Source organism: Rhinoraja longicauda, chromosome 21 (genome assembly GCF_053455715.1).
Source record: "Rhinoraja longicauda isolate Sanriku21f chromosome 21, sRhiLon1.1, whole genome shotgun sequence".
Lineage (NCBI taxonomy): Eukaryota > Metazoa > Chordata > Chondrichthyes > Rajiformes > Arhynchobatidae > Rhinoraja > Rhinoraja longicauda.
This window is the reverse complement of record NC_135973.1, coordinates 32,590,280-32,617,588: the sequence shown is the minus strand read 5'-3', so window position 1 is coordinate 32,617,588 and position 27,309 is coordinate 32,590,280. Positions and strand designations below refer to the sequence as shown.

Sequence of the window (27,309 nt, the reverse complement as noted above, 5' to 3'; positions counted from 1 at the left end):
CCTGACTGCACCTGTGCAACGTCATGTTGTGTGCCAGCTGCGGTCATCATTCTCTTGCATGCAGGCAATTCACATTGATCTTTATTTTTTTTTATAGATGACCAACTATGTGTCTTTTTCAAAAGCCAAAGAACAAGATACAAGAGTTCTCTTTTCATCCATCCATCCATCCATCAACCTTCTTCTTTTTTCCCCAAAAATGTATTACCTGTACCTTACTCATTTATGTTGCAGCTCATGCAACAGACAACAGAGGCCAGGGAGGCCAGACAGGCCATGGCACAGCCCCGGACACCACCCTGGGATTCTTGATGAATGAGCTGCTCAAGATCCTTGATAACGTGTGGTTTAACTACACCATCGCTGCCCATAACTTCTTCCAGCCGGTAAATACTTTCAGTGATTTTTGTGGGATTTTGGGGACATTTGACTTTAATATTTGACCTTAAAATTTATAGTTATGTACGAAATATTCACAATTAATTCATGTGTTGCAAAATCTGCTGTAGATGGGAAACATGGGACAGCAGCAGATGGGACGGGCTCCGATGGGACCACCACAGCAGATGCCACTGATGGGACCACCACAGCAGATGCCACTGATGGGACCACCACAGCAGCGGGCTCACCAGGTATCTCATTTTATAATGCTTTGTGTGAATTGGAGTTGGAATTCTTTGTCACACACAGTAAAAGTTTTGATTTCTTTGCCTTTCGCTTAATATTGATATGTTTTTGTGTTGCAGCCACAGTCACTGATGGGACCACCACTGATGCCACCACCATTGATGCCATATTATCGGCAGGCAACATCATTACCATCACTGCAGGCATTCACTGTATTGCAACCGGCAATAACAGACGAGCCCTGCCTTAACACACCCACACTTGCACCAGTGACACCAAGGCGTACCCCCAGAACAGAGACCCAGGACGCAAGTGTGGATTTTAGTTTGGATATTCAATCTGATCACCCATCACTGTAATGTGTACACATAAATGATGTTAGGTTTTGCATGTTTTTGCACTTGAATCCTGTTTGAAGTTTTATATTTGAAGTTTGAAGTTTATTAAATTTTATTGAGATTTATATTTTTGTATGCACTGTTGTATGTTCTTATCAACCTTTATTTAAAAAATGTTTGTTTCAATAAAGGAAATTTTGGACATTTTGATAAAAGATTGATGTATCAAGTTATTGTATTTCAGAGTAGTTTCTCATGGCATCACTTTCAAATAGTCAAGATGCAGAATGAATGGAAACCCTACCATACACCCCCTTTAATAGGGATATCGGGTGATTCCATTGCTTTGGAGGCCACAATGACGTGAATTGTCTTCAGTTGTCTTCAAGGGTCATAGCTTGTCGCGGGTGGACGTAGGTTGACTTGGCGACATGTTAGTAGACGTAAACCTGTGATTTCTGCATATGAAGATGTAATTCCACTTCCAAGACCAAAGATTTCAGCTGTTTTACGTGTCACCTTTGCAGCAGGTGTAGGTGTGCTAGATTGTGCTGATGGTGCTTGACTTCCAGTTGATTGTTCATCCATTTTCAGCTGTGTAAAACTTTATTTCACAATAAGCAAATGAAAGCGAGAAGGGTCTCTAGATGCAAAAGCAGGGATGAAAATGATAAATAATCCCAATTTACTTCAACACAATAAGGCTTGCAGACTGTGCCTATCACTAAAAATAGACAGGGGAGTTTCCACACATGCAATTAGATATTCTCCTTGTCAAGCTTTTGGAAATGTACTTTCCAGCACACTAAAAATAGACTTGACTTAATCTTTCACAGAATTGGAAGAGAAACCAAATATCATCAATTACCAATTTGTATGAAAAACCACCAACTGTAAAACCACATGTATTTCTATGAAATTCACAAAGACTTGCAAAAATATATATGGCAGCTATTATTGTGCACATATTTAAACTCCAAAAAAGCTGCCCCATGTTGTTTTAAACATATCTGAACAAAAAGGACGCACTAGAACATAGCACTAATATGCACAATAAACACTAAAGGCAGCTAATATATGTTACATTCATTAATGGATCCTATTCGAATAGCTGCCGTATGAACATAGTAGAGGACATAGCGCTCCAGATTTGGGCTACAGGTGGACCCCCGAAACAACTTCCGGAAAGGGAGAAGGTAGAGAGTGCAAGAAACCCTGGGATCATTTCCCACAGTGACAGGTATCCCCCTTTGCAATAAATATGCTGGGAGATTGCAGGCAGTATAATGGGAGGGGATTTTAATTTCCCCAATATTGACTGGGACTGCCAAAGCACCAAGGCCTGAGATGAGCTGGAATTTATCAAATGTCTTTCCAGAAAATATAGACGAGAACATGGAGAGTTGTGGGACAAAGTAAGGTAATAATAGAGATTATGTCCTTCTCAGTAAATAGTGAGATAAGGTACAACTATCATAATACCCATCAGTGTTCTGATTATATGCAAAATAATTGATCCTGGTCTCGATTTATTGAATCTTTAAAATAGTATCTGTTTGATACAGCATTAAAACGTTGGCATATGTTACGCGGTGAAATTCTTAGAATGGTTCTTGGGTTTATAATTATTTAACTGAAAGGATTGTGGTCGACAAACTAACTACCTTGATGTCAAAGGTAGATTTGTGGACAGATTATTAATATCAGTGTTATGTCTCTGCTCACATGGTAAAATTTAGACCACATGCTGGTTGTTTCCTTTAAATTCATGTTGTGCATGTGGTTGGTAAAGCCAGCAATTCTTGCCCATCCCTAATTGTTCTGGAGAAGGTGGTGCTGGGCAATCATCTTGCAATGCTGCAGTATAGTGAAGGTCCTAACATTGTGCTTTTGCCGAGGGAACTCCAGGACTTAAGACTCAGTGATAATGAAGGACTGGCAAATGTTTCTAACACAGTATGGTGTGTTACATAATGGGGAACTGCAAGTGGTGATGTTCCTATGAGAGAGGTCATGAGTTTAGGTTAAAGATACAGCGTGGAAACAGGCCCTTTGGCCCACCGAGTCCTCGCTGACCAGCAATCCCCGTACACTTGCACAATCCTACACACTAGGAACAATTTCCAATTTTTACCAAAGCCAATTAACTTACGTCTTTGGAAACCAGAGCACCCAGAGAAAGCCTACACGGTCACTGAGAGAACATACAAACTCGCACAGACAGCACCCATAGACAGGATCAAACCGGGTCTCTGGCGCTGTGAGGTAGCAACTCTACCTCTGCGCCACCATACCTCCATGAGGTGCTTTGAGTGTGTAACCGGGATGAGTAACTGCGGTGCATTTTGTAGATGGGACACACTGCTGCCGCTGTGCTGCATACAGTGGAGGGGACGAATATTTATTGTTGTCCATGGGACACCATTTAAGTGTGTTGCTTTGTCCTGGAATGGCATCGAGCAGAGTTATTGGTGCTGCACTCAGTTCGACATATAAAGAGTATTGAGTGATGCTCTGCACGTGCCCTGCAGAGAGAGCGCTTTGGTAGATGAGGCACTTGCTGCCACTTGCCTGGACTTGTAAGTGTGCTCTATATTTTGCTGATCTAGTTAAGTTTCTGGTCAGTGATGATTCCCAGGATAGGTGCAGGACTCTGAAAATATTGACAATTGTAGATAGGCTCTTGTTGGAAATGGCTTTTACCAATTACACCAGCAGTTCCTTGTTTCTACCTCAATGTAAATGCACACAATGAAATTGCCACTTCCCTTCCCCCGCGCGGAGGATCTGAAGGATCATTGGACCAAGAGGGAATCGCTGGTGACGTCGGACACGAGGAGCAGGGGCCGGTAGGAGGGGAAGCGCCCTGGGACTCAAAAGATGGCCAGGCAAGGGTAGGTATATTAGTTCACGGGCCAATCGGGTTGAAGGTGACAGAGGAAGGCACAGCAGGAGCCTGGGGCTGACCTGGATCAGGAACTGCTCCAGTAGACAGAGAGCGCGGGCAGACCAAACTTTGGAAATGGCGCTAAAACATGGTGGTGGCTGCATGTGTAAATATGCAATGATAATTTCACTGTGCAGTTGCACATGTGACATATAAAGCACCATTGAACCATTCACCATTCTAAACATTCATCATTTTATTCACTGGCGCACAGAGGCTGCAATATGTACCACCTACAAAATACTCTGCAGTTACCCAGTTTATTCAAACAGCATCTTGCAATCACAAACACTAAGAATGCCAAGTGCAGCGGACATGGGATTGCATGCTGCCCTGCAAGTTGCCGACCTGCCTGATGAAATATATTGCCGTTCCTTCATCGTCGCAGATCCTGGAACTCGCTCTCCTGTAGCTTCACCAGAGTGACTGCAGCAGTTCAAACAGGTGACTTGCCATCGTCTTCCTGAGGGCATTAGGGATGTGTGGCAAATGTGCACCACCTTAATCCAAGAAATTAATAAATAAGAAAGCAGCAAATGATGTGGTGCATTTTGTAAATGGTGCACTCTTGAGCCATGATGCCAAAGAGGCAGAGAGAACTAGAGTTTGGTGTGGTGGATGGGGCGGCAGGCAAGTGGGTTGTTTTATCCTGGATGACGTCTGGTTGTTTGAGTGTTGTTGAGGCTACTCTCTTTCAGGCAATACATCATGCTGGTGACAAGTGCTTTTTATAAGATGGAAGGGTTTTGTGTGAACGGAGGTGATTTATTCACTGTAGATTTGCCCAGTCTATGAACCGTTCTTATGACCATAACATTTATGTGGTTGGACCAGTTGTTTCTGGATAATGGTTTTGCCCAGAACGATGATGATGTGAGTCTCAGCAATGTTAATGCTGCTGAAAGCATATGTGGCTTGGTAATTTCTGCTGTTCATTGCCTTTGTGTTTTTGGGTGCAAATGTTACGTTGTGGAGGTCCACGCGTTGTGTAAACACTCCGTTAATGATTACCGATACAGCTCCGTCGCTCACGTGCACATCAAGTTAATATTTAACCACTACCGTGCCGTTGCCCGCGCGCACACCACGAGTTCAACGCCAACCGCAATTACTTTGTTCCAGCGCCCACACCACGGCCCGCCCCCCTGACACCGTGATTGGTCGGCCCAGATCACGGCAGGTCCACGTGAGAGTTCGAGCCCGACAAACGACGGTTCGACACCAGAATGGCTCAGCCCGCCACATGACCACCACAGAACCGGAGTAATGGAGGCGGTGAGGCTTACGAGTGGGGCCGGCTGATCTCGTGTACGCGTCTCCTGTGTACAGGGCCGCAGCTGGCAGAGTTCAGGGCGGGGTGCGGTGATGACGATGGACACCTCTGCGGTGGGGTTGTGCCATCTGCACTGGTCGGTCAATGTCCAAGTGTGCCGGCTCAAGACCGTCCACAGAGACAGTCTGGTGCCTGCCGCCCAGGTCGATGGCAAAAGCCGTGTTGCAGCACCTGGAAGGGTCCCTCGTAAGGCCTTTGCAGTGGCATACGGTGGGAATCGCAGCGCAGGAAACGTACTGGCAGTCCTGGAGGGCGGGTGGGACGTACGTGGTGGTGAGTCCATGGCGGGACATTTGGGACTGGAGAGAGCGTGCCCACCTTCTCCTGGAGGCACGACAGTGTGGTCATGGGTGGTTCCTGATGTCCACGTGCTGCTGGATGAAGTCCCCTGGGACTGTAAGCAAGGCGCCGTACACCAGCTCGGCCGAGGAAGTTGCCAAGTCCTCCTTCGGGGCAGTGCTTATGCCCAGCGGAACCCATGGCAACTTGTCCATCCAGTCCGGGCCCGTGGGCCGTGCCTTTAGGGATGCCTTCAGGTGCCGGTGAAAACGCTCCACTGGGCCGTTTGCTTGCGGGTGGTAGGCTGTAGTGTGGATCAGTTTAGTGCCAAGCAGCCGGGCTATTGCTGACCACAACTCGGAGGTGAAGAGCGCACCTCTGTCAGAGGAGTTGTCCACCGGCACACCAAAGCGTGCGAACCAGTGGGCAGTGAGGGCACGTGGACACGTCGCTGTGGAGATACCCGAGAGCGGGACGGCTTCCGGCCATCTCGTGACTCAGTCCACGATGGTGAGAAGGTGGGTGGCATCTCTGGATGGAGGCAGCAGTCCAACGATGTCGACGCGGATGTGGTGGAAACGCCGGTGTGGCAGGGTGAAATTCGGCAGCGGCTCCTTGATGTGTCGCTGAATCTCTGAGGTTTGACAGGGGATGCACGCCCTGGCCCAGTTGCCGACCTGTTTGCACAACCCATGCCACATGAACCTGGCTACTACCAGTGCCGTTGTTGCCTGGATGGAAGGGTGAGCCAAACCACGAACCATGTCGACCATCCGGCAGCGCCAAGCCGCGGAGATGATGGGTCTTGGCTGCCCGGTAGACAGGTTGCAAAGGAGCGTGGTGTCAGCAGACCCGAATCACACATGCTCCAACAGCAGGCCTGAGATGGCGGTGCGGGAGACGAGCATCTCCTCAACCTCTTGCTGGTCGGCCGCCTTGTCAACACCCGGGGCCAGAGCGGGGATGGCATTGATGGCGGTGCGGGAGAACGCATCTGCCACCCGGTTGCTCTTGCCTGTGATGTGCTGGACACAAGTTGTGTACTCAGAGATGTAGGCCACGTGACACTGCTGTCGGATTGACCAAGGATCAGACACTTTGGCAAAGGCAAACGTGAGTGGCTTATGGTCGGTGAAAGCTGTGAAATCACTGCCCTCGAAGTAGTAGTGGAAATGCCGGATGGCCAGGTAGAGCGCAAGGAGCTCCCAGTCAAAAGCGCTGTGCTTCTGCTCGGGGGGTCACGGGTGTCGACTGAAAAAGGCGAGGGGCTGCCACCTTCCATTGATCAGTTGTTCCAGCACTCCGCCCACGATCTGTGCCAGATGCGTCACCCGTGAGAGCTGTATTCTGTATTTGTACACTGTGGACGGCTCGATTGTAATCATGTATAGTCTTTCCGCTAACTGGACAGTATGAAACAAAAAAGCTTTTCACTGCACCTCAGTACACGTGACAATAATCTAAGCTAAACCTCTCAACCATCTACAAGTCTGAATTAAATTATACTCTCCCTCTCCCCCTCTCTCCGTCTCTCCCCTCTCTTTCTCTCTCCCCCCTCCCTTCCCCTCTCTCCCCCTCTCTCTCTTCCCCTCTCCCTCTCCCTTCTCCATTCTCTCCCTCTCCCTCTACCACAGACGCTTACGTCTATGATGGGTCTCTGGCACTGGGCGCAGAGGGGAGACAAGAGTTCAAAGGTCTCTCCCACAGTAGCGGCGACCCCCCCTCGAAGAAACTCCCTCCAGCGATAGCAGAACGACAGCGAGCACAGGATAAATGGTCACCGTGCCAGCACTGACCCAAAGGCAATAATCTCTGGAGAGAGGGGAGGGGGAGAGAGGGTGTCTCCTGTCTCCTGCAAAAAGTCTATCCCCTACTCCCAATTCCTCCGTCTACGCCGCATCTGTGCCTGGGATGAGATGTTCCACTCTAGGGCATCAGAGATGTCCTTATTCTTCAGGAAACGCCCCTCTTCCATTCTAAATTTAGATGAGGCTCTCACTCGGGCCTCCTCTCTATCCCGCAGCTCCACTCTTGCTCCCTCTCCCCCCATTCATAACAAGGACAGAATTCCCATTGTCCTCACTTTCCACCCCATCAGCCAGCGTATCCAACACATCATCCTCCAACACATCCGTCACCTCCAACGGGATCCCACTACTGGCCACATCTTCCCATCTCCTCCCCTTTCTGCGTTCCGCAGAGACCGTTCCCTCTGTAATTCCCTGGTCCAATCGTCTCTTCCCACCCAAACCACCCCTTCCCCAGGCACTTTGCCCTGCAACCACAGGAGATGCAACACCTGTCCTTTTACCTCCCCCCTCGACTCCATTCAAGGACCCAAACAGTCTGTCCAGGTGAGACAAAGGTTCACCTGCACGTCCTCCAACCTCATCTATTGTATCCGCTGTTCCAAATGTCAACTTCTCTACATCGGCGAGACCAAATGCAGGCTCGGCGATCATTTCGCTCAACACCTTCGCTCAGTTCGCCTTAACCAACCTGATCTCCCGGTGGCTGAGCACTTCAACTCCCCCTCCAACTCACAGTCTGACCATTCAGTCATGGGCCTCCTCCAGTGCCATAGTGAGGCCCACCGGAAATTGGAGGAACACCACCTCATATTTCGCTTGGGCAGCTTACAGCCCAGCGGTATGAACATTGATTTCTCTAACTTTAGATAGTTTCTCTGTCCCTCTCTTCCCCTCCCCCTTCCCAGTTCCCCTCGGTCTTCGTGTCTCCACCTATATCCTTTCTTTGTCCTGCCCCCCGTGACATCAATCTGAAGGGTCTTGGCCCGAAACGTCACCCATTCCCTCTCTCCTAGATGCTGCCTGACCCGCTGAGTTACTCCAGCATTTTGTGCCTTCGATTTGTACCAGCAACTGCAGTTATTTTCCTACAATACTTACGTAATATAGCCGCCGGATCCGCGCGTGCGCAGTTACGGGAGGGTCGCCATTTTGAATTCAGCTCCGGCGCTTGCGCAGTTGAGGGACGGTCGCCATTTTGCATTCAGCTCCCACTTCCCGCTAGATGCCCGATTGGTCCGTGTCCCACGTGGGGGGAGCGCCGCCGCCTTCTTCCTCCAGCTGTAAACCACAGGCGTCTCCTTCGCTGCCTTTGCTGCTGAGCCATCGCGCTGCCGCCACTGCCGAACTAGGAGAGGGGGAATGGATGACGTTTCGGGTCGAGACCCTTCAGATTTTAAAGTTTAAATCTATCTCCTTGGGAGGGAGGGGGAGAGAGGATAAGGGGGGTTGAGGAGGATGAAGGGGGGGGGAGGGGGATAGAGGAAAAGGGGGGGTGAGGGGGATGGAGGAAAAGGGGGGGTGAGGGGGATGGAGGATAAGGGGGGGGAGGGGGATGGAGGATAAGGGGGGGTTGAGGGGGATGGGGGTTGAGGGGGATGGAGGATAAGGGGGCGGTTGAGGGGGATGGAGGATAAGGGGGGTTGAGGGGGATGGAGGATAAGGGGGGGTTGAGGAGGATAAGGGGGGGTTGAGGGGGTGAAGGATAAGGGGGAGGAGAATGGAGGATGAGGGGAATGGAGGATGAGGGGAATGGAGGATGAGGGGAATGGAGGATGAGGGGAATGGAGGATGATGGGAATGGAGGATGAGGGGAATGGAGTTTGAGGGGAATGGAGGATGAGGGGAATGGAGGATGAGGGGAATGGAGGATGAGGGGAATGGAGGATGAGGGGAATGGAGGATGAGGGGAATGGAGGATGAGGGGAATGGAGGATGAGGGGGGGATTGAGGGGGATGGAGGATAGGGGGGGTTGAGGGGGATGGAGTTTGGGGAAGGGGAAGGGGAAGGTGGTGCACCAATGCAGGTGAGGTTTGCGCCCAACAACGGGTCCACTTGGTCTCGTATCCCTCTAAACCTTACCTATCCGCTGCCAAATATATTTGACTTGCCGTTGCGGTTGGTTTTGTGGCGGTGCGGTGCGCGGCGCGTTCGGAAGGCGGGTTGGCCGCAGGGCGGGGGCGGTTGGCCGCAGGGCGGGGGCGGTTGGCCGCAGGGCGGGGGCGGTTGGCCGCAGGGCGGGGGCGGGAGCGGTTGGCCGCAGGGCGGGGGCGGTTGGCCGCAGGGCGGGGGCGGGAGCGGGGGCGGTTGGCCGCAGGGCGGGGGCGGGGTCGGGAGCGGTTGGCCGCAGGGCGGGGGCGGTTGGCCGCAGGGCGGGGGCGGGAGCGGGTGGCCGCAGGGCGGGGGCGGGAGCGGGGGCGGTTGGCCGCAGGGCGGGGGCGGGAGCGGGGGCGGTTGGCCGCAGGGCGGGGGCGGGAGCGGTTGGCCGCAGGGCGGGGGCGGGAGCGGTTGGCCGCAGGGCGGGGGCGGGGGCGGGAGCGGTTGGCCGCATGGCGGGGGCGGGAGCGGGGGCGGTTGGCCGCAGGGCGGGGGCGGGGTCGGGAGCGGTTGGCCGCAGGGCGGGGGCGGGGGCGGTTGGCCGCAGGGCGGGGGCGGGAGCGGGGGCGGTTGGCCGCAGGGCGGGGGCGGGAGCGGGGGCGGTTGGCCGCAGGGCGGGGGCGGGAGCGGGGGCGGTTGGCCGCAGGGCGGGGGCGCGGGCGGTTGGCCGCAGGGCGGGGGCGGGGGCGGTTGGCCGCAGGGCGGGGGCGGGAGCGGGGGCGGTTGGCTGTGGCGCAGCCAGGCTGGAGGAGCGGGAACGCGTGGTGGGTGGGGCTGCAGAGGCGCCGCCTTCACTGGTGGCGACGGGGCGGCGGTGGAACTCATCTTACTTTTGGAATTGCTGAGTCTCGTCTCCCCTCCCCAGCAAAAATTAAATCTCCTTATAAAATCCCCCTCCCCGTTCCTGAAATAAAACAAAAGTGAGTGTCGGGCCCAAGTGGTGAGGCGCAGCGAGCGAGCCCGGAGCTCAGCCAGGGCCGGGCCGGGCCGGGCCGGGCCCACCGCCGCCACCTGCAATATCGAAGCAGGGACGACCTTTGGAACAGTTGATAAAGGAGCCAAGATTAAATCGGTAACCTTTTGTTTGTATATGTATTAAATGAATCAGAGATTTATAATCTAAACTAAGTTTAAATCATTTTTTCCAACAAATAAGGACACGTTAAAGCTCCACAGAGCGGTCAGATATTCTGACCGAGTTTCACTGTGTGTGACCGAGCGCGGTCATTTTATAATATTGTTTGTTTTTGCGACTGTACGCGCTTCCGATTTTTCTTCATCTAAAACAACGAGCAAAACGTCTCGTATCCCTTCATCTTCATTCCAGATTCTCTTTAAATTCATCAGAAGCTCCACAAATTCCTTACTTGCTACTTTCGAGTTTAAAAATAAATCTTATTTGAGCTCACTTGGTGACAGTGCTTCATTTTCGTTGAAGGACACGAAGAAGTGCTGGGGTAACTCAATGTGGGTCTGGCAGCATCCATCGCTGGAGGACATGAATAGACGAGAGGTTTCGGGTCGGGACTCTTCTGCCGAGATGTTGCCTGACCTGCTGAGTTATCCCAGCAGAAAATGCTAAACACATTCAGCAGGTGAAGCAGTCTCCATCAAGAAGGAAATAATTGGTGCTTCAGACCAATAGCCATCAAAGCTAAAAAAAGTGAGAAAACGAGTGTATTTTAAATCGCAGAAAGTGGGAAGGATAGAAAGAATAGCAGGAACGCGTGTAAAGTAAAATTGTCGAGCTAACCATGAGTTTAAATATTGTCATGTAGAGGCAGAAGAGAAAAAGACAACAGTTACAAACTGAAATATTAATGATTAAAAAAGTCTGGTTACCTTATATTGTTGAATTCAATATTTCATCACAAGGTTGGTGTTATCAACGATTTTTTAAAATCTGGACAAATTACATTTATTATGTTGTTATCTATTCTTAGTTTCCTTTTCAAATGATTTGGTAAGATGAGGCCCTCACGTGTCTCCTCGATACCCCGCAGCTCTGCCCTTGCTCCCACTCCCCCTTGTCGCAACAGTCACCCAAGCCCTTACCTTTCACCCTATCAGCCGTCGCATACAACACAATCCTCTGACATTTTTGCCACCTCCAACGCGATCCCAACTTCCATCTCCACCCCTTTCCGCCTTCCACAGGGTCCGTTCCCTCCGCAACTCCCTGGTTAACTTATCCTTTCCCACCCAAACCACATCCTCTCCAGGTACTTTCTGCAACCACGAGATCAAACACCTGTCCCGAGATCTCCATCAACTCTGTCCCGGGACCCCAATAGTCCTTTCAGGTTAGGCAGAGGTTCACTTGCACCTCCTCCAATCTCATCTACTGTATCTGTTGTTCAAGATGTGGACTCTTGTACATCTGCAATACCAAATGTAGACTGGGTGATCATTTTGCTGAACACCATCGCTCAGTCTGCCTGGACCTACCTGATCTCCCAGTTGCCAAACACTTTAATACCCATTCCCACACTGACCTTTCTGTCCTAGGCCGCTTCTTGTCAGAGTGAGGATTATCGTAAATTGGAGGAACAGCATCTCATATTTCGCTTGGGCAGCTTACAACCGAGTGGTATGAATATTGATTTCTCTAACTTCAAATAATCCCAGCACACACTCTCTCTCTCTCTCTCTCTCTCTCTCTCTCTCTCCTTCCCCACCCAAGTCGCACCAGGTAACTGTTCTCACCTAGCAAATAGCTAACAATGGCATGTTTCCTTTATCGTCGTTACTTTTTTGCTGCTCTTTCATTCTTTTGTTCTATATCCCTCTACACATATTTCAACTCCACTCTTTATCAACTCCTCCCCGTTCTGTCGTGGGGTATACTGACTCTCCTTCCCCCTACCCCCCCTCCTTCCTAATCTTTGCACATCCCCAATCCTGAACTTTCCATTTGTCACTTTAATTTCATGTATCTTGGTGTGTTTTATGACTGTTAGCTGACCAATTTCCCTCCTGGGATAAATAAAGTTCTATTGTATCACATCACAGTATATCGCTCGTTTCCCTTTCCCCAGACTAGACTGAAGAAGGGTCTTGACTTGAAATGTCACCCATTCTTTCTCTCCAGAGATGCTGCCTGCCCCACTGAGTTACTCCAGCTTTTGGTGTCTATCTTTAACTTCCGGTAGGGATGGGAAATGGACAGATTATGTTTTTGACTGAAGAAGGATCCCAATCCTAAACTGAAGGGTCTCGACCCGAAATGTCACCCATTCCTTCTCTCCAGAGATGCTGCCTGTCCCGCTGAGTTACTTGAACATTTTGTGTCTACCTTCTTTGGTATCTTCCCTACACACACCTGCCCTAAACATTGTCTGGCCATTTCCCTCCACCATGTTGCCTGAATTCCACTAGCATTTTGCTTTTCTATACCAGGTTTTTATTCTTAAAAACCTTTATTCTTTATAATTCTATAATTCTTGTATTGTCCTTTATAATTTAACTAAATTAATACTTCTCCCTAATTTTATTTTTAATACAGTTATATAATTTCACTTTAAAATGTTCCGGTCTACTTGATTTATGGTTCATGCAGGTCACGTGGAGAACGTACAAACTCCGTACAGACACCACCCGTAGTCGGAATTAAACCCGGATCTCCGGCGCTGCATTCGCTGTAAGGCAACAACTCTACCGCTGCGCAACCGTGCCTCCCCTCTATATTCACTCTATATTCTTGGTACGTGTACTCTTACCTTTATTTTCTTTTTTGCTTAGCTTTCTCTTTTGCTGGGCTAATTTGCTGGGTGGCGCAGCGATAGAGTTGCTGCCTTGCAGCGACAGAGACCAGGGTTCGATCCTGACTACGGGTGCTGTCTGTCGGGAGTTTGTACGTTCTCCCTGTGACCTGCATTGGTTTTCTCTGGGATCTCCAGTTCCCTTCCACACTCCAAAGACATACAGGTTTGGAGGTTAATTGGCGTGGTATAATTGTAAATTGTCCCCAGTGTGTGTAGGATAGATTTAGTGTGCGGGGATCGCGGGTCGTTGCGTAATCAGTGGGCTGAAGGGCCTGTTTCCACGGTGTATCTCTAATTTAATCTTACTTATTCATTGTTATTTGCCAGTATTGTTTCCCTCTTTATTTTCCCAAGTTCTCCATCCCCATACTAAATCTTTGGGTCGATTCTCCCTTCTATGGTCTCTTGCATGCTGGGATAGCAATGCATGCACTGAACATGAGCTCTATTCCTTTATACTTTTCTGTCTCTGAATCTAGTTATCTGACAAGCCTACACTTTGTGTCCGTTTTGTGTCCATTCAGATGTATATTCTGATTAAAACATTAAAGTTGAGGTCAGATTAGGCAATGCAATGCATGCCCAGTGCATTGTTAAACATAGCTTGCTTAGTAATATTTTAGTATGTAATGGTATTATAAATGAATACAAACAGGTATTGTAATTTATGTCAGCATAAAGTGGGCAGAAAGTTTGGAAGTATTAACTAGAATAGGATAGTTGCTATTGTACCAATGGGATATTTTGGTATTTCAGGCTTGATTCTTTTTTTAGATGACAATAGTTGTAGGAGCCATTTTGCATGTATTAGTTATTTTTGCAAATTATTATATTACCTTGTATCCTGTAGTTTGGACACTGTAGGGTTAATACTATGCTTACATATGGGCTGGGTAGAGCTAGAGTTACGGCAGTTTGGGACGCTTTGGCAGTGGAAGCCGAGAAGGTGCTAAAAGAGGTTCAGCCAAAGGTTCATCAGCCAAGATGTAATCGGTTGTAGATCTTACTGCCAAGAAGATTAGTACAGATCTCCGCCGAAGATAGATCTGGCAGTTCGACTCGATTGCATAGATGGTCAGATATGGAATTTTACCAAGCGAATCAATAACCAGTCGATGACAAGAGATATGCCAATATGTTATATTGCGACTCACTAAAGACGACTAACGTCGTGGAGGTCTCTGTTATTGTGATTGCTTGAGTTGTAAGCTTATCGTTTCACCCGATTTATGTAAACGGCAAATTGGGAGCTAATTGATAGACAAGAACTGGCCACAATAATAGTCTTTCATTTTCATGTTTCCACTTATAAAGAGTTTATCGTGAGTGATTCTGTAATTGGACAAATAAAATGTAAAAATCTTTATATTTTGAAATCCAATTGATAAGATTCTTAATTTAGACTGTTCTCTCAAAAGCTTTGGGTGCAAAAGTGTATTTAACATAAAGGAAGTGAGATGGATTTTATTCATTTTTTATGAATATTGTAGTGTGAAGATGTCAGATCAGGAGCAGTTGCTGGAGGTTCTCAAGAAGGAGCTACGATCTCTGCTGTTATCTGCCAAAAATAGTTTGACTCCTGCTGAGCTTGAAAAAGATTACCAGACCATGATGTGAAAGCGGCTGCCATTGTATGCTTTAGGTTACAGGTCTACTCTGGAGCTTTTATCCAACATACCTGATACTATCAAAGTTCACTCGTGTGCAGATGGCAGCATCCTCCTGAAAGGTAAGTAATTATCCACTGGTTATCATTTGAGTGAAATAACTGATATCTAGCACTAATTGATTTAGAACATTTTCGGATAGACTTGGATATCATATCATATCATATATATACAGCCGGAAACAGGCCTTTTCGGCCCTCCATGTCCGTGCCGCCCAGTGATCCCCGTACATTAACACTATCCTACACCCACTAGGGACAATTTTTACATTTACCCAGCCAATTAACCTACATACCTGTACGTCTTTGGAGTGTGGGAGGAAACCGAAGATCTCGGAGAAAACCCACGCAGGTCACGGGGAGAACGTACAAACTCCTTACAGTGCAGCACCCGTAGTCAGGATCGAACCTGAGTCTCAGGCGCTGCATTCGCTGTAAAGCAGCAACTCTACCGCTGCGCTACCGTGCCGCGGTTCTCTCTGGAACGATGGAGGTTGAGGGAAGATCTGATAGTAAATAAAATTGTGAGAACAATATATATAGAGTAGACAGTCAAAACATTTTTCCCAGAATGGAAAAATCAAATACCAGAGGTCATATCTTTATGGTGAGAGGAGCAAAGTTTAAAGGAGATATGTGGGGCAAGATTACAATATCCACAGTGGTGAGTGCCTGGAATGTGCTGCCGAGGGAGGAGGTTGTTACAGATGTGATGGTGGCATTTAAGAGACTTTTGGATAGGCCTGTGGATATGGTATAGATCATGTGCAGGCATATCAGAGTTGGTCTTGACATCATGTTCAGCACAGTCGTTGTGGGCTGAAGGGCCCGGCCCGTTCCTGGCCTATACTATTATTTTTCTATGTTATTTTTCTTTCTACTTAGTTGCAATACATCCACTTGCAAACTTTAATTTCTGAGCAAAAGTTTAGAATGGCATTTAAATCCGTGCTGCTCAGCCCAATCACCGTTGTGTCGTCTGCAAACTTGACAGTGGTGTTGGTGTCGAATGCAGGAACACAGTCGTGTGTGAAGAGTGCCTTGTTCATGATTATTTCCCAGAAATTAGCCTGCAAGGAACTACATGGGCATTGCATATTGATGACTTGGGGGAGGGGGTGTGGGATGCCGAGAACAAAGGGGGACCAACATGACTCTGATGAGTAACTTTGCCGGTGCCAGAAACGTGGTGACTCTTTGTGTATTTTGTGTATTGTATGCAAACACAAAGAGTTTTCCTGTACTAGGTACATGTGACAATAAGGTATCATTGAATTTTTCTTTGCTCAGGAGGCAATCATCTTATATATCCACAAATCCCCTTTGCCTTATCACAGCATTTATATATTTGAAAAAGTCAGAGATAATGAAATGTTCATGATAAATGAATTGAGTATATCCCTGCTATGTAGGCTACTTGAAATGGATAACTGGACCAACAAAATTTATTTTCCAATTAATGGATAACATGCTATTCTAAATGCCAGCCATCATTACTGCATGCAGAGGCAGTGGATTCCTGGCTGTGGAAGGTTGTTGCTGATATCCTTTAAATTCAGCCTTCTGGCTAGAAGATATTCCCATTGGCAGGGCGAGTGTTGCTAATTGCCTGATGTGACACCTTTTGCCCTTAAAATAATGCAGTAACATTTTCTCTTTGCAAGGCTAGAGTACCAGATGAGATATTTGTGCTTGAACCTCTGGAGAGGAATTTAATCCATAAACTTCTCACTTTGATAAGATTGTTTTGTACTGACCTACGGTTACCGTTTGCTCAAGAGCATAGGCTTCTTCTTTCGTGTCCATCATTCAAATGTAACATCACTGTCATCATCCGTCCTGAAAAGAGCGCAAGCTTCCGGCGACAATCAGTGGGAGCCTCACCTGTACAGTAGTTGGTACAGTTGGTAGCAGAATAGGCTCGGGGCACTTCCAGTTTCCAGCCCCGCGACATGGATGCTTCTGCTATGGCTGATTCAATGTATTGGTTCTTGTGTCGTCAAAAACTGGAGAGGAATTTCTAAAAACCTTTGAGTTGTTCGCTGATATTCTTTTAATTGTTACGGAAAATAATTTTGTTAAGCGATTGGACTTGCCTTTGTTTGGATGGTTGCTTTTGTTTATGTTACCCTTCTTATTTGTTTATATGTAAATTAAGGAGACCAATATATGGCTGAAAAGAGTTTTTTTATAACATGTATCTATTGGGCATCTATGTGATTCATCATTTTTAATATATCTATATAAAGCGTTTTCAGTGCAGCTTGTTCGGTTCATGACTATCAATTAAATGTAAATAATGGCATTAGATCGTGGAAATGATGTGGAAGGGTAATGTGAGATTTTGTGTTTTCAATCTTATGTACAGAAAATATGCTTTTTTAAACTAATTTTTCCCAGGTATTGGTAATGAAACGACAAAAGGAATTGAAGAGTTGGTAGCAAAAGCAAAGGTTTCCACCAAGACCAAACGTAACTTGAGAAAAACTAGATATGAACAGAAGCAGATTGTCCTGCCTAGAAGGTGCAATACCATCCCAGTTTTACCTGCTTTAGTGAAATGTGAACTTCGAGATCTGGTGGCATCCTTTCCCTGTGGTGTCCTGCTATCTGATTTTGACATGTCATTTTTGAAAAAGTACGGAAGACCATTTCAGTACACACGGTATGGCTTTTACTCCTTGCAAGAAGTTCTTAAAGCAATTTCGGAAGATATTGAGATCCAACAAACACGCCAGGGTTCCCTCCTAATGCTGAGAAACAGAAGCAGAGGAAGTCCTCCCAAGCAAGGTGAGCTTTTAATTGCAAATGGTATCGTTTTGTTTTAATTTTTTTAATGTATTGATTTATTTTGCTCTCTTTGAAACTTAAAATGTCCAAATATTAACATACACCTCCTTAACATCCATTCATTCATGAGAAAATTGATGGAACGCGGATATTAATGCTGCTCTTTTGCTGACCTACCATGATAAATTGTCGTGCCAATGTGAAACGAGCCTTTTCCCTTCGTTCAGCTTGTTGAAACCATGTGCCTGTTAAAGAATCATAAAGTCATGTCAACTATTGCTATATGAATGAATGAATAAGTTTATTGGCCAAGATTGTGCATATCCAAGGAATGTGCCTTGGTGTTCCACTCACAAATGACAACACAAACATACAGTTAACAATTAAGAATAAAGCATAAACACATCAAAACAATAAGGATACAACATTATAGTCTAAACATGTGGGTGAAAATAAACCAGAGCAAAAAAGAAACTACAGACTTTGGTTATTGAGTAGCACCTGAGCTGGAATGGAACCAATGTCCTTGGGGGAGTGTTTGCTAGTGCTGTCGGGGAGGATTTAAACTAATGTGGCAGGGGGATGGGAGCATGAGCAGAGAGACAGAGGGGTGTAAAATGAGGGTAGTAGCAATAGGTAGCAAGGTGAAAAGTAAAAGTGGCAGGCAGACAAATGCAGGGCAAAAATCAAAAAGGGCTACTTTTCAACATAATTGTATAAGGGGTAAGAGTGTTGTAAAAACAAGCCCGAAGGCTTTGTGTCTCAATGCAAGGAGCATTTGTAATAAGGTGGATGAGTTGAATGTGCAGATAGTTATTAATGAATATGATATAGTTGGGATTACGGAGACATGGCTCCAGGGTGACCAAGGCTGGGAGCTGAACATCCAGGGATATTCAATATTCAGGAGGGATAGACAGAAAGGAAAAGGAGGTGGGGTAGCGTTGCTGGTTAGAGAGGAGATTAACGCAATAGAAAGGAAGGACATTAGCTTAGAGGATGTGGAATCGATATGGGTAGAGCTGCGAAACACTAAGGGGCAGAAAACGCTAGTGGGAGTTGTGTACAGGCCACCTAACAGTAGTGGAGTTGGGGATGGCATCAAACAGGAAATTAGAAATGCGTGCAACAAAGGTAAAACAGTTATAATGGGTGACTTCAATCTACATATAGATTGGGTGAATCAAATTGGCAGAGGTGCTGAGGAAGAGGATTTCTTGGAATGTATACGGGATAGTTTTCTAAACCAACATGTAGAGGAACCAACGAGAGGGCAGGCTATTCTAGACTGGGTATTGAGTAATGAGGAAGGGTTAGTTAGCAGTCTTGATGTGCGTGGCCCCTTGGGCAAGAGTGACCATAATATGGTTGAGTTCTTCATTAGGATGGAGAGTGACTTAGTTAATTCAGAAACAACGGTTCTGAACTTAAAGAAAGGTAACTTTGAGGGCATGAGACGTGAATTGGCCAAGATAGACTGGCAATTGATTCTTAAAGGGTTGACGGTGGATATGCAATGGAAGGCATTTAAAGAATGCATGGATGAACTACAACAATTGTTCATCCCAGTTTGGCAAAAAGAATAAATCAGGGAAGGTAGTGCATTCGTAGCTAACAAGGGAGATTAGGGATAGTATCAAAACAAAAGATAAAGCGTATAAATTAGCAAGAAAAAGCAGCCTACCAGAGGACTGGGAGAAATTCAGAGTCCAGCAGAGGAGGACAAAGGGCTTAATTAGGAAAGGGAAAATAGATTATGAAAGAAAACTGGCAGGGAACATAAAAACTGACTGCAAAGCCTTTTATAGATATATGAAGAGAAAAAGATTAGTTAAAACAAATGTAGGTCCCTTGCAGTCAGAAACAGGTGAATTGATCATGGGGAACAAGGACATGGCAGACCAATTGAATAACTACTTTGGTTCTGTCTTCACTAAGGAAGACATAAATAATCTGCCGGAAATAGCAGAGGACCGGGGGTCAAATGAGATGGAGGAACTGAGTGAAATCCAGGTTAGTCGGGAAGTGGTGTTAGGTAAATTGAATGGATTAAAGGCCGATAAATCCCCAGGGCCAGATAGGCTGCATCCCAGAGTGCTTAAGGAGGTAGCCCCAAAAATAGTGGATGCATTAGTGATAATTTTTCAAAACTCTTTAGATTCTGGAGTAGTTCAGCGTACGATTACGACATCGCGTACAAACCGGGCTCAGCCAACGCCAACGCAGACGTGCTTAGCCGACTCCCACGATGAGCGATGGTATTGCAAGCGCCAATACCACTCCAAAGACGTACAGGTATGTAGGTTAATTTGACTGGGTAAATGTAAAAAATTGTCCCTAGTGTGTGTAGGATAGTGTTAATGTGCGGGGATCGCTGGGCGGCGCGGACTTGGTGGGCCGGAAAGGCCTGTTTCCGCGCTGTATATATATGATATGATATGATGAAATCGTGCTTCTGATGAGCGAGTTGGAGAAATCGCCCATCAGTCCATCGCGTGTTCGCACCATGACGCAGAGGAATCCGATTCTGTCTCGTGTTCACGAATACATCATAAACGGGTGGCCAGACAAATCTCCAAATGATGATTTCAAGCCCTACTTCAGTCGCAAAGTGGAGCTGAGCGTTCACGAGGGTTGTCTTCTCTGGGGTAGTCATGTTGTACTACCACCCCAATGTCGCTCGCAAATGATCGAGGAAGTGCATGATGCCCATCCGGGTATTGTGAAGATGAAAGCGATCGCTAGAAGTTGTGTGTGGTGGCCTGGAATTGATAAGGACTTAGAGCACAAAGTCCGAGCATGTTCAGAATGCCAAATGTGTCAGCGGGATCCGCTCATAGCACCGTTGCATTCATGGGAGCATCCTAGTCAACCGTGGTCTCGAGTTTATGTCGACTATGCCGACCCGGTACAGGGAAAGATGTTGCTTGTTCTCATCGACGCATATTCAAAGTGGATTGAAGTGCATATCACAAGTGAATCAACCAGTGTCGTCACTATCGACAAGCTTCGCTTCGTGTTCGTGACACATGGCTTTCCGCATACACTGGTTTCTGATAACGGCCCATGTTTTGCTAGCGAAAAGTTTGCAAAGTTCATGAAAGCGAATGGCATTTGTCATGTCAAAAGTGCGCCATACCATCCAGCAACCAATGGTCTCGCCGTGCAGATGGTGAAGGCAGTGCTCCGTCGATGTTGGGACCGCTGCAAACACGTGTCGCTCGATTCCTCATCTCGTATTGTTCAACGACGCAAACTTCTACAATGCAAATGCCGGCTGAAATGCTGATGAAAAGGAAAATTCGCACGCGTTTCAACATCGCAGTGCCAGATGAAAGAGCGACCATTGGTGACAAACAATTCTCGCAAAAGTTGCACCACGATTCGCGCCCAGCTCGAGAATTTGAGGAGGGAGAGAACATGCTAGTGTGCAACTACGCGAGAGGGAAGAAATGGGTACCAGGACGCATCACAAAGAAGCTAGGTCCTGTCTCGTACCAGGTCGAGGTTCATGTCAACGGTGTAGAAATTTGGAAGCGTCACGCAGATTCTGAAACGCGAAATCGACTCTCCCACAACCAACAAAATGGGAGATTCGATAGATTTCGACATGGGTATGCCCACAGTGCGCGATGAAGACGTCAACGACGACGTTGCATATGAAAACTTCGACGAAAGCAACCATGATGAGACTGTCAAGAATTGGATATGTAAACTTTGATTTGGATTTAATTGGATACAAAATGATGCATATTTTTGGACTTACTTAAATTGGGTTTTGTTATAGAAAAATACTTTGGAAACATAATGGATATAAAGATCATTATGATATTGGATTGCTTTATGCATATTAGTATGATTTAGATGGAAGAAAAGTATCACAGTTCTAAGGGGGGAGATATGTGATGTATACATGCAACAATATGGTCAAGCTGTGCCTGCGCATTGCGAAAATACAGAGAGTTAAAATGGCAATCTTTTGTCCAGACGTGTCATGTTTTGGTCTCCCACTTAATGCGTTCTTTTGAGAATGATACTGAGTGGAACGTATCAGTGGCCTCGTGCCTTGGCTGACATGACACACACACACACCATCTGACCTCCAGGTCAGCTGATACAAAGGGCAAGATATTTGCATCTCATTACCATGACTCATCATCATGACATGGGGGGGGGGGGGAGGGTGACATCACAAAGCCACCTGGCAACCGGCAACCAATGAAGCCGCCCGCCACACCCCCTCTCCATGGCAACCCACGCCGGAGACTATAAACAGAGAGCGTTGCCAAGGGCTCGACTCGGCATATGTCCGCTGGTGGCTTGCACCGAGATAGAGAGAGAGAGAGAGAGAGAGAGTGAGCGATAGATCATAGATAGAGAGATAGAGATATAGAGAGAGATAGAGAGAGATAGAGAGAGATATATAGAGAGATATAGAGAGAGATATAGAGAGATAGAGGGAGATATAGAGAGAGATAGAGAGAGATATAGAGAGATATAGAGAGATATAGAGAGATATAGCGAGAGAGATATAGAGAGAGATATATAGAGATATATATAGAGAGAGATATATAGATAGAGATACAGAGGTATTGAGATATTGAGATAAAGAGATATAGATATATATATATATAGAGAGAGAGAGAGAGTTAGAGAGAGAGAGTTAGAGGGAGAGAGAGAAATATATATATATATATACAAGTAACAAAGAATTTATTCGTCAGGTATGTAAAAACTCTCCTGCATTGGTGCAGCGCCCGCTTCTCTCTCCCCACCTCCACCCCTCTCCCCCCCACCCCTCCTCTACTCCCCCCCACTCCCCCTCACCCCCGCCCTACCCACCCACCCCATCCACCCCCTCCCCGCATCTCAACCTTTCCCAACCCCAAACCCTCCCTCACCCCCACCCCAACCCACCGCCCCATCCCCTCTCGACATAAACGGGCCACCGATCCGTTGAACTATTGGCGGTGGCGAGCGGCCATCTTGTTAGACTGGGCGGGGAGTCCCCCGTGGCATGGGTGGGCCGAAGCGTCTCCTGCAGCTCGGCTGCGATTTGCAGCGGGCAACGGTGGCAACGGCATGGACCCGTTGGCGGGCGGGAGTGTGTCCCGGGGCCGTGGGTGGGTGAGAGTGGACGGAGAAGGCACTGACCTCGGCCCCATTTCTCCTGCCAACCGGGCGTGAAAGTGAAGCGTCTCCTGCAGCTCGTTGCAGTTTTCAGGCTGCTTTACCTTCTTCCCGATATCAGGAGTTAAGTAAGAGCTTGACAAGTGCGATGTGGCGCTCTGATGATGCTGGCTGCCTTTTTGAGGCAGTGACTCTTATAGATCCCTTCGATGGTGGGGAGGTCAGTAACCATGATGGCCCTTACAGGGTCTGCACAAATTCACAAATAGCTTCCTTCCACATTAGAAATTTCAACTTGCTTTGATTGTCAACAATGTTTCCTGTTGAGAACACATTCCCCATAACTTTCCTGGTTTTTGACAGATCATTGACTTGATATAAATATTTTTTCTCACTCAAACTATTTGACTTGCTCTGTACTCCCAGTAAGTAGGCACTGAATGTATAGTAACCAAAATTGCTGTCAATAGAAAGATGATTGACAATAGACAATAGGTGCAGGAGTAGGCCATTCAGCCCTTCGAGCCAGCACCGCCATTCAATGCGATCATGGCTGATCACTCTCAATCAGTACCCCATTCCTGCCTTCTCCCCATACCCCCTCACTCCGCTATCCTTAAGAGCTCTATCCAGCTCTCTCTTGAAAGCATCCAACGAACTGGCCTCCACTGCATTCTGAGGCAGAGAATTCCACACCTTCACCACTCTCTGACTGAAAAAGTTCTTCCTCATCTCCGTTCTAAATGGCCTACCCCTTATTCTTAAACTGTGGCCCCTTGTTCTGGACTCCCCCAACATTGGGAACATGTTTCCTGCCTCTAATGTGTCCAATCCCCTAATTATCTTATATGTTTCAATAAGATCCCCCCTCATCCTTCTAAATTCCAGTGTATACAAGCCTAATTGCTCCAGCCTTTCAACATACGACAGTCCCGCCATTCCGGGAATTAACCTAGTGAACCTACGCTGCACGCCCTCAATAGCAAGAATATCCTTCCTCAAATTTGGAGACCAAAACTGCACACAGTACTCCAGGTGCGGTCTCACCAGGGCCCGGTACAACTGTAGAAGGACCTCTTTGTTCCTATACTCAATTCCTCTTGTTATGAAGGCCAACATTCCATTGGCTTTCTTCACTGCCTGCTGTACCTGCATGCTTCCTTTCAGTGACTGATGCACTAGGACACCCAGATCTCGTTGAACATCCCCTCTTCCTAACTTGACACCATTCAGATAATAATCTGCCTTTCTATTCTTACTTCCAAAGTGAATAACCTCACACTTATCTACATTAAACTGCATCTGCCATGTATCCGCCCACTCACACAACCTGTCCAAGTCACCCTGCAGCCTTATTGCATCTTCCTCACAATTCACACTACCCCCCAGCTTAGTATCACCTGCAAATTTGCTAATGGTACTTTTAATCCCTTCATCTAAGTCATTAATGTATATCGTAAATTGGTAGAGGATTATGTGAGAAAATATGATATTAATACAGAGCATGAAAAGCATGTTGCAAAGGGATACCAGCACTAAAAATGCAAAATATTAATATCCAGGCAGATCACTTTATTGTACAAACAGTACCTGCAGTATGGCCATTCAGGTAATGGAAATTAGCCTTTACTGAATTCACAAATCACATAAACATTTGAGATATACAATATAATTTTCTAATTGAATTCATGCAGGGCTAATGATTGCTTTACATTCAATTGATTGATATTGAAACAGTTACCAACACAATAAGATAAAAATCTAAAAAGTACCTTTAAAACCAAGTATTGTAAGCAGCCACAAAATCAGTCCTCTGAGTGTTTCCAGTATTTTCTGTTTTGATTCCAAATTTCCAGTATTCAGTAAACCTTTTGCTCTTACTAATTAAATCCATATCAGACATGGGCAGGAAAGTTAAATATAACTATATCGCAGAGCACAAGTCTTCACTGTTTACAACTCAAAATGTTGTGCCATTTGCAAACTGACGAACCAATCCATCTACATTGTTGTTTATAATCACAAACGAGCGTCCCAGCACCGATGACTGCGGAGCACCACTGTCCACATGATGTGCCCATAGTTTTCTTTGTAATACTATTTCCAAGTCTGGAGTAAGACCTTGCGTAATCACACTCTATATTTCAAAACAATAATCACAAGAATTATTTAACCTTAGAATTTTTCCTATTCTAATTTTCTTTAATAGAATTCCAAAATACTCCCTGATTAAAATGAATGTTAACTTCTTTTAATCAATTTCCATGAATAACATTTTCTTTGTCTGAAGCATTGGGCTGTGGAGGTCTGCACAGTTTAGGCTGGCAGAGGCAATATTCTTCATAACATTTTCCAACACGCTGGGTGTTGATCCCATCTCCATTTTATGACAACGTAGTCTAGTCCATCGCACAGATCAAGCTCTCCGCCATTTACACTTCATGATGTATTGGAAAAGCTGCCAACATAATCAAAGACTTGTCTCACCCTGGACATTCCTCCTATGTGCTTTCAGCGGATTCAGAAGCTTGAATGTGCACATCACCAGACTCTGGAATAGCTTCTTTCTCCTTTGCCATCAGGCTTCTGAGCAGTATAATTCTTTTTGATGTTGAATTAGAGTTATTCTAGAAAGTCAGGGTGAAGAAACATGCTTGAGATGCAAAGTCATCATTAAACTTCTAAGTTGGAAAAACTAAAAATGGATATGTTCAAGAAAAACAGGTGCTAGAAATCTGAAAGAAAACGATGACTGCTACAAAATGCTCAGCAGCTCAATTAGCATCAGTGGACTCTCCACTGACATGCTGAATATATCCATTCAACATTTTCTATGTTCAACATCTGTCAGCCTTGTTAGAACTCATCTGGCTTTCAATATCAATAATACAGTTATGATTTAGATCTTCTCACTCACTTTGCATTTCAAGCCATTCATCCTTTTTCGTTTGCACGGAATAACAATATGTTATTTCTAACTTTGCAATTATTTTCTAGTGAACGCTGGTTGATATAAGTTTTCTTCATTTCGTTGCAGAGAATTATATCATCATTAATTTGAAGAAAAATGTTTACGTTCATGAGGTGGACATACAGATGGGTCAGCCGTCAACAGAAATCTGACGGGTATGATTTAAACATATGATTCCTGTTAGCAATTAGTGTTTCCATTATACAATTCGATATGAAAGAACTTTATTTATCCCAGGGGGGGAAATTGATCTGCCAACAGTCATAAAAACACAAACTACATGAAAGATGAAATTAAAGTGACGAGTGGAAAGGCTTGTGGATGTGAAGGGAGGGGGGGGGGGGGGAGGAGTTGTACAGTTTGATAGCTACAAGGAAGAAGGATCTCCTGTGGCATTCTGTCCTGCATCTTGGTGTAACCAGTCTGTTGCTGAAGGAACTCCTCAGGATGACCAGGGTGTCATGGAGGGGGTGGAGCTGTATTGTCCAAGATGCTCTGCAGTTTGAGGAGCATCCTCCCCTCCAAGATCACCTCCCATGAATCCAACTCCACCCCCAGGACGGAGCCAGCCTTCCTGATGAGTTTGTTAATCCAATTGGCTTCCGCAGCCTTCGTCCTGCTGCCCCAGCACGACTGCGAAGGAGATGGCACTGGCTACCACCGATTGGTAGAACATCTGCAGCATCTTACTGCAGACTTTGAAGGAGCCGAGCCTTCTCAAAAAGTACAGCCGGCTCTGTCCCTTGTCCAGGGCCTCAGTGTTCCTGGACCAGTTCAGTTTACTGTCCAGCTACACTCCAAGGTATTTGTACTCCCCGGTAAACTGCACATCCGCACCATTGATGGAGACAGGGGACAGGGGTTTGACTGGATGAAAAGAAAATATATGAATTTCAACTTGTATGACAATTAAATGTAATAAAGGAAAGGATGTTTTCAAAACTAACTTCCCTCAAAGGCATGGACTGTTTTTCAAAACTTTGTACAACAATGTTCCCTATCTATATGTAAGCCAGGAACATAAATTGTACAGTCAAATCAAAAGAATTCAACCACTTCTAACGTTAAATGTTTAATAATCCATTTGTGTACTTCAATATTTTCACTGCTTTAATTTATGTAATATCCATGTACATTTGCTTCAGCTTGATCTATTAACATTGCTTAAATGTCTGTGTGCTAAAGGCAAGTGGATATCAATGAAGAAAAGTATTTATCTCTCAGCAAATGATATTAGCATCTGGCAGCCAAGATATTTAAATAAAGTATTTTGAATGGTGACAATAAATAATATGTGTGGTCTATTGCCTATTATTTTTGCATTAAATTTGTCAGTGCAGTGAGAAACATTTTCTGTGGATCGAATGCCAGTTTATCTTCCTCCTTTCCTTCCTTCCTTCCTTCCCTCCAAAACAATCTTGAGTACGAATCTGGTACAGATATAAGCTCCAATTGTCTTGTGTTGCCTTGGCCCTGAAATGTACAGCAATACATTTTGCCAATTTGGCCTGGTCCACCTGTACAGCTGAGACCCAGCCTTGGCATGTTTCTAACAACC

General features: G+C 46.2%; 2 protein-coding genes across 2 annotated transcripts; both read left to right on the top strand.

Moving 5' to 3' along the window:
• The first annotated feature begins 151 nt into the window (after window positions 1-151).
• On the top strand, window positions 152-5,179 carry LOC144603814 (uncharacterized). The gene is made up of 5 exons (XM_078417523.1): window positions 152-386; window positions 510-632; window positions 747-982; window positions 2,077-2,205; window positions 5,035-5,179. The coding sequence occupies exons 1-5, from the start codon at window positions 312-314 to the stop codon at window positions 5,177-5,179; spliced, it is 708 nt and encodes a 235-aa protein (XP_078273649.1). The 5' UTR covers window positions 152-311.
• A 6,005-nt stretch (window positions 5,180-11,184) lies between these two features.
• LOC144603813 (tudor domain-containing protein 5-like) lies at window positions 11,185-25,881 on the top strand. The gene is made up of 6 exons (XM_078417522.1): window positions 11,185-11,199; window positions 11,939-12,020; window positions 14,837-14,923; window positions 17,261-17,650; window positions 19,809-19,945; window positions 25,818-25,881. Exons 1-6 carry the CDS (start codon window positions 11,185-11,187, stop codon window positions 25,839-25,841), a joined length of 735 nt encoding a protein of 244 aa, XP_078273648.1. The 3' UTR covers window positions 25,842-25,881.
• Window positions 25,882-27,309: the final 1,428 nt, after the last annotated feature.

Coding starts and splice junctions, on each gene's coding strand:
- LOC144603813 (XM_078417522.1), top strand. Junction 12,021..14,836: donor GGGCAGCTTACAACCGAGTG/GTATGAATATTG, acceptor TGTATGCTTTAG/GTTACAGGTCTACTCTGGAG. Junction 19,946..25,817: donor ACCACTCCAAAGACGTACAG/GTATGTAGGTTA, acceptor ATTTCGTTGCAG/AGAATTATATCATCATTAAT.
- LOC144603814 (XM_078417523.1), top strand. CDS start 312: ATGAATGAGCTGCTCAAGATCCTTGATAACGTGTGGTTTAACTACACC. Junction 983..2,076: donor CAATCTGATCACCCATCACT/GTAATGTGTACA, acceptor CTATTCGAATAG/CTGCCGTATGAACATAGTAG. Junction 2,206..5,034: donor ATCATTTCCCACAGTGACAG/GTATCCCCCTTT, acceptor ACTTTGTTCCAG/CGCCCACACCACGGCCCGCC.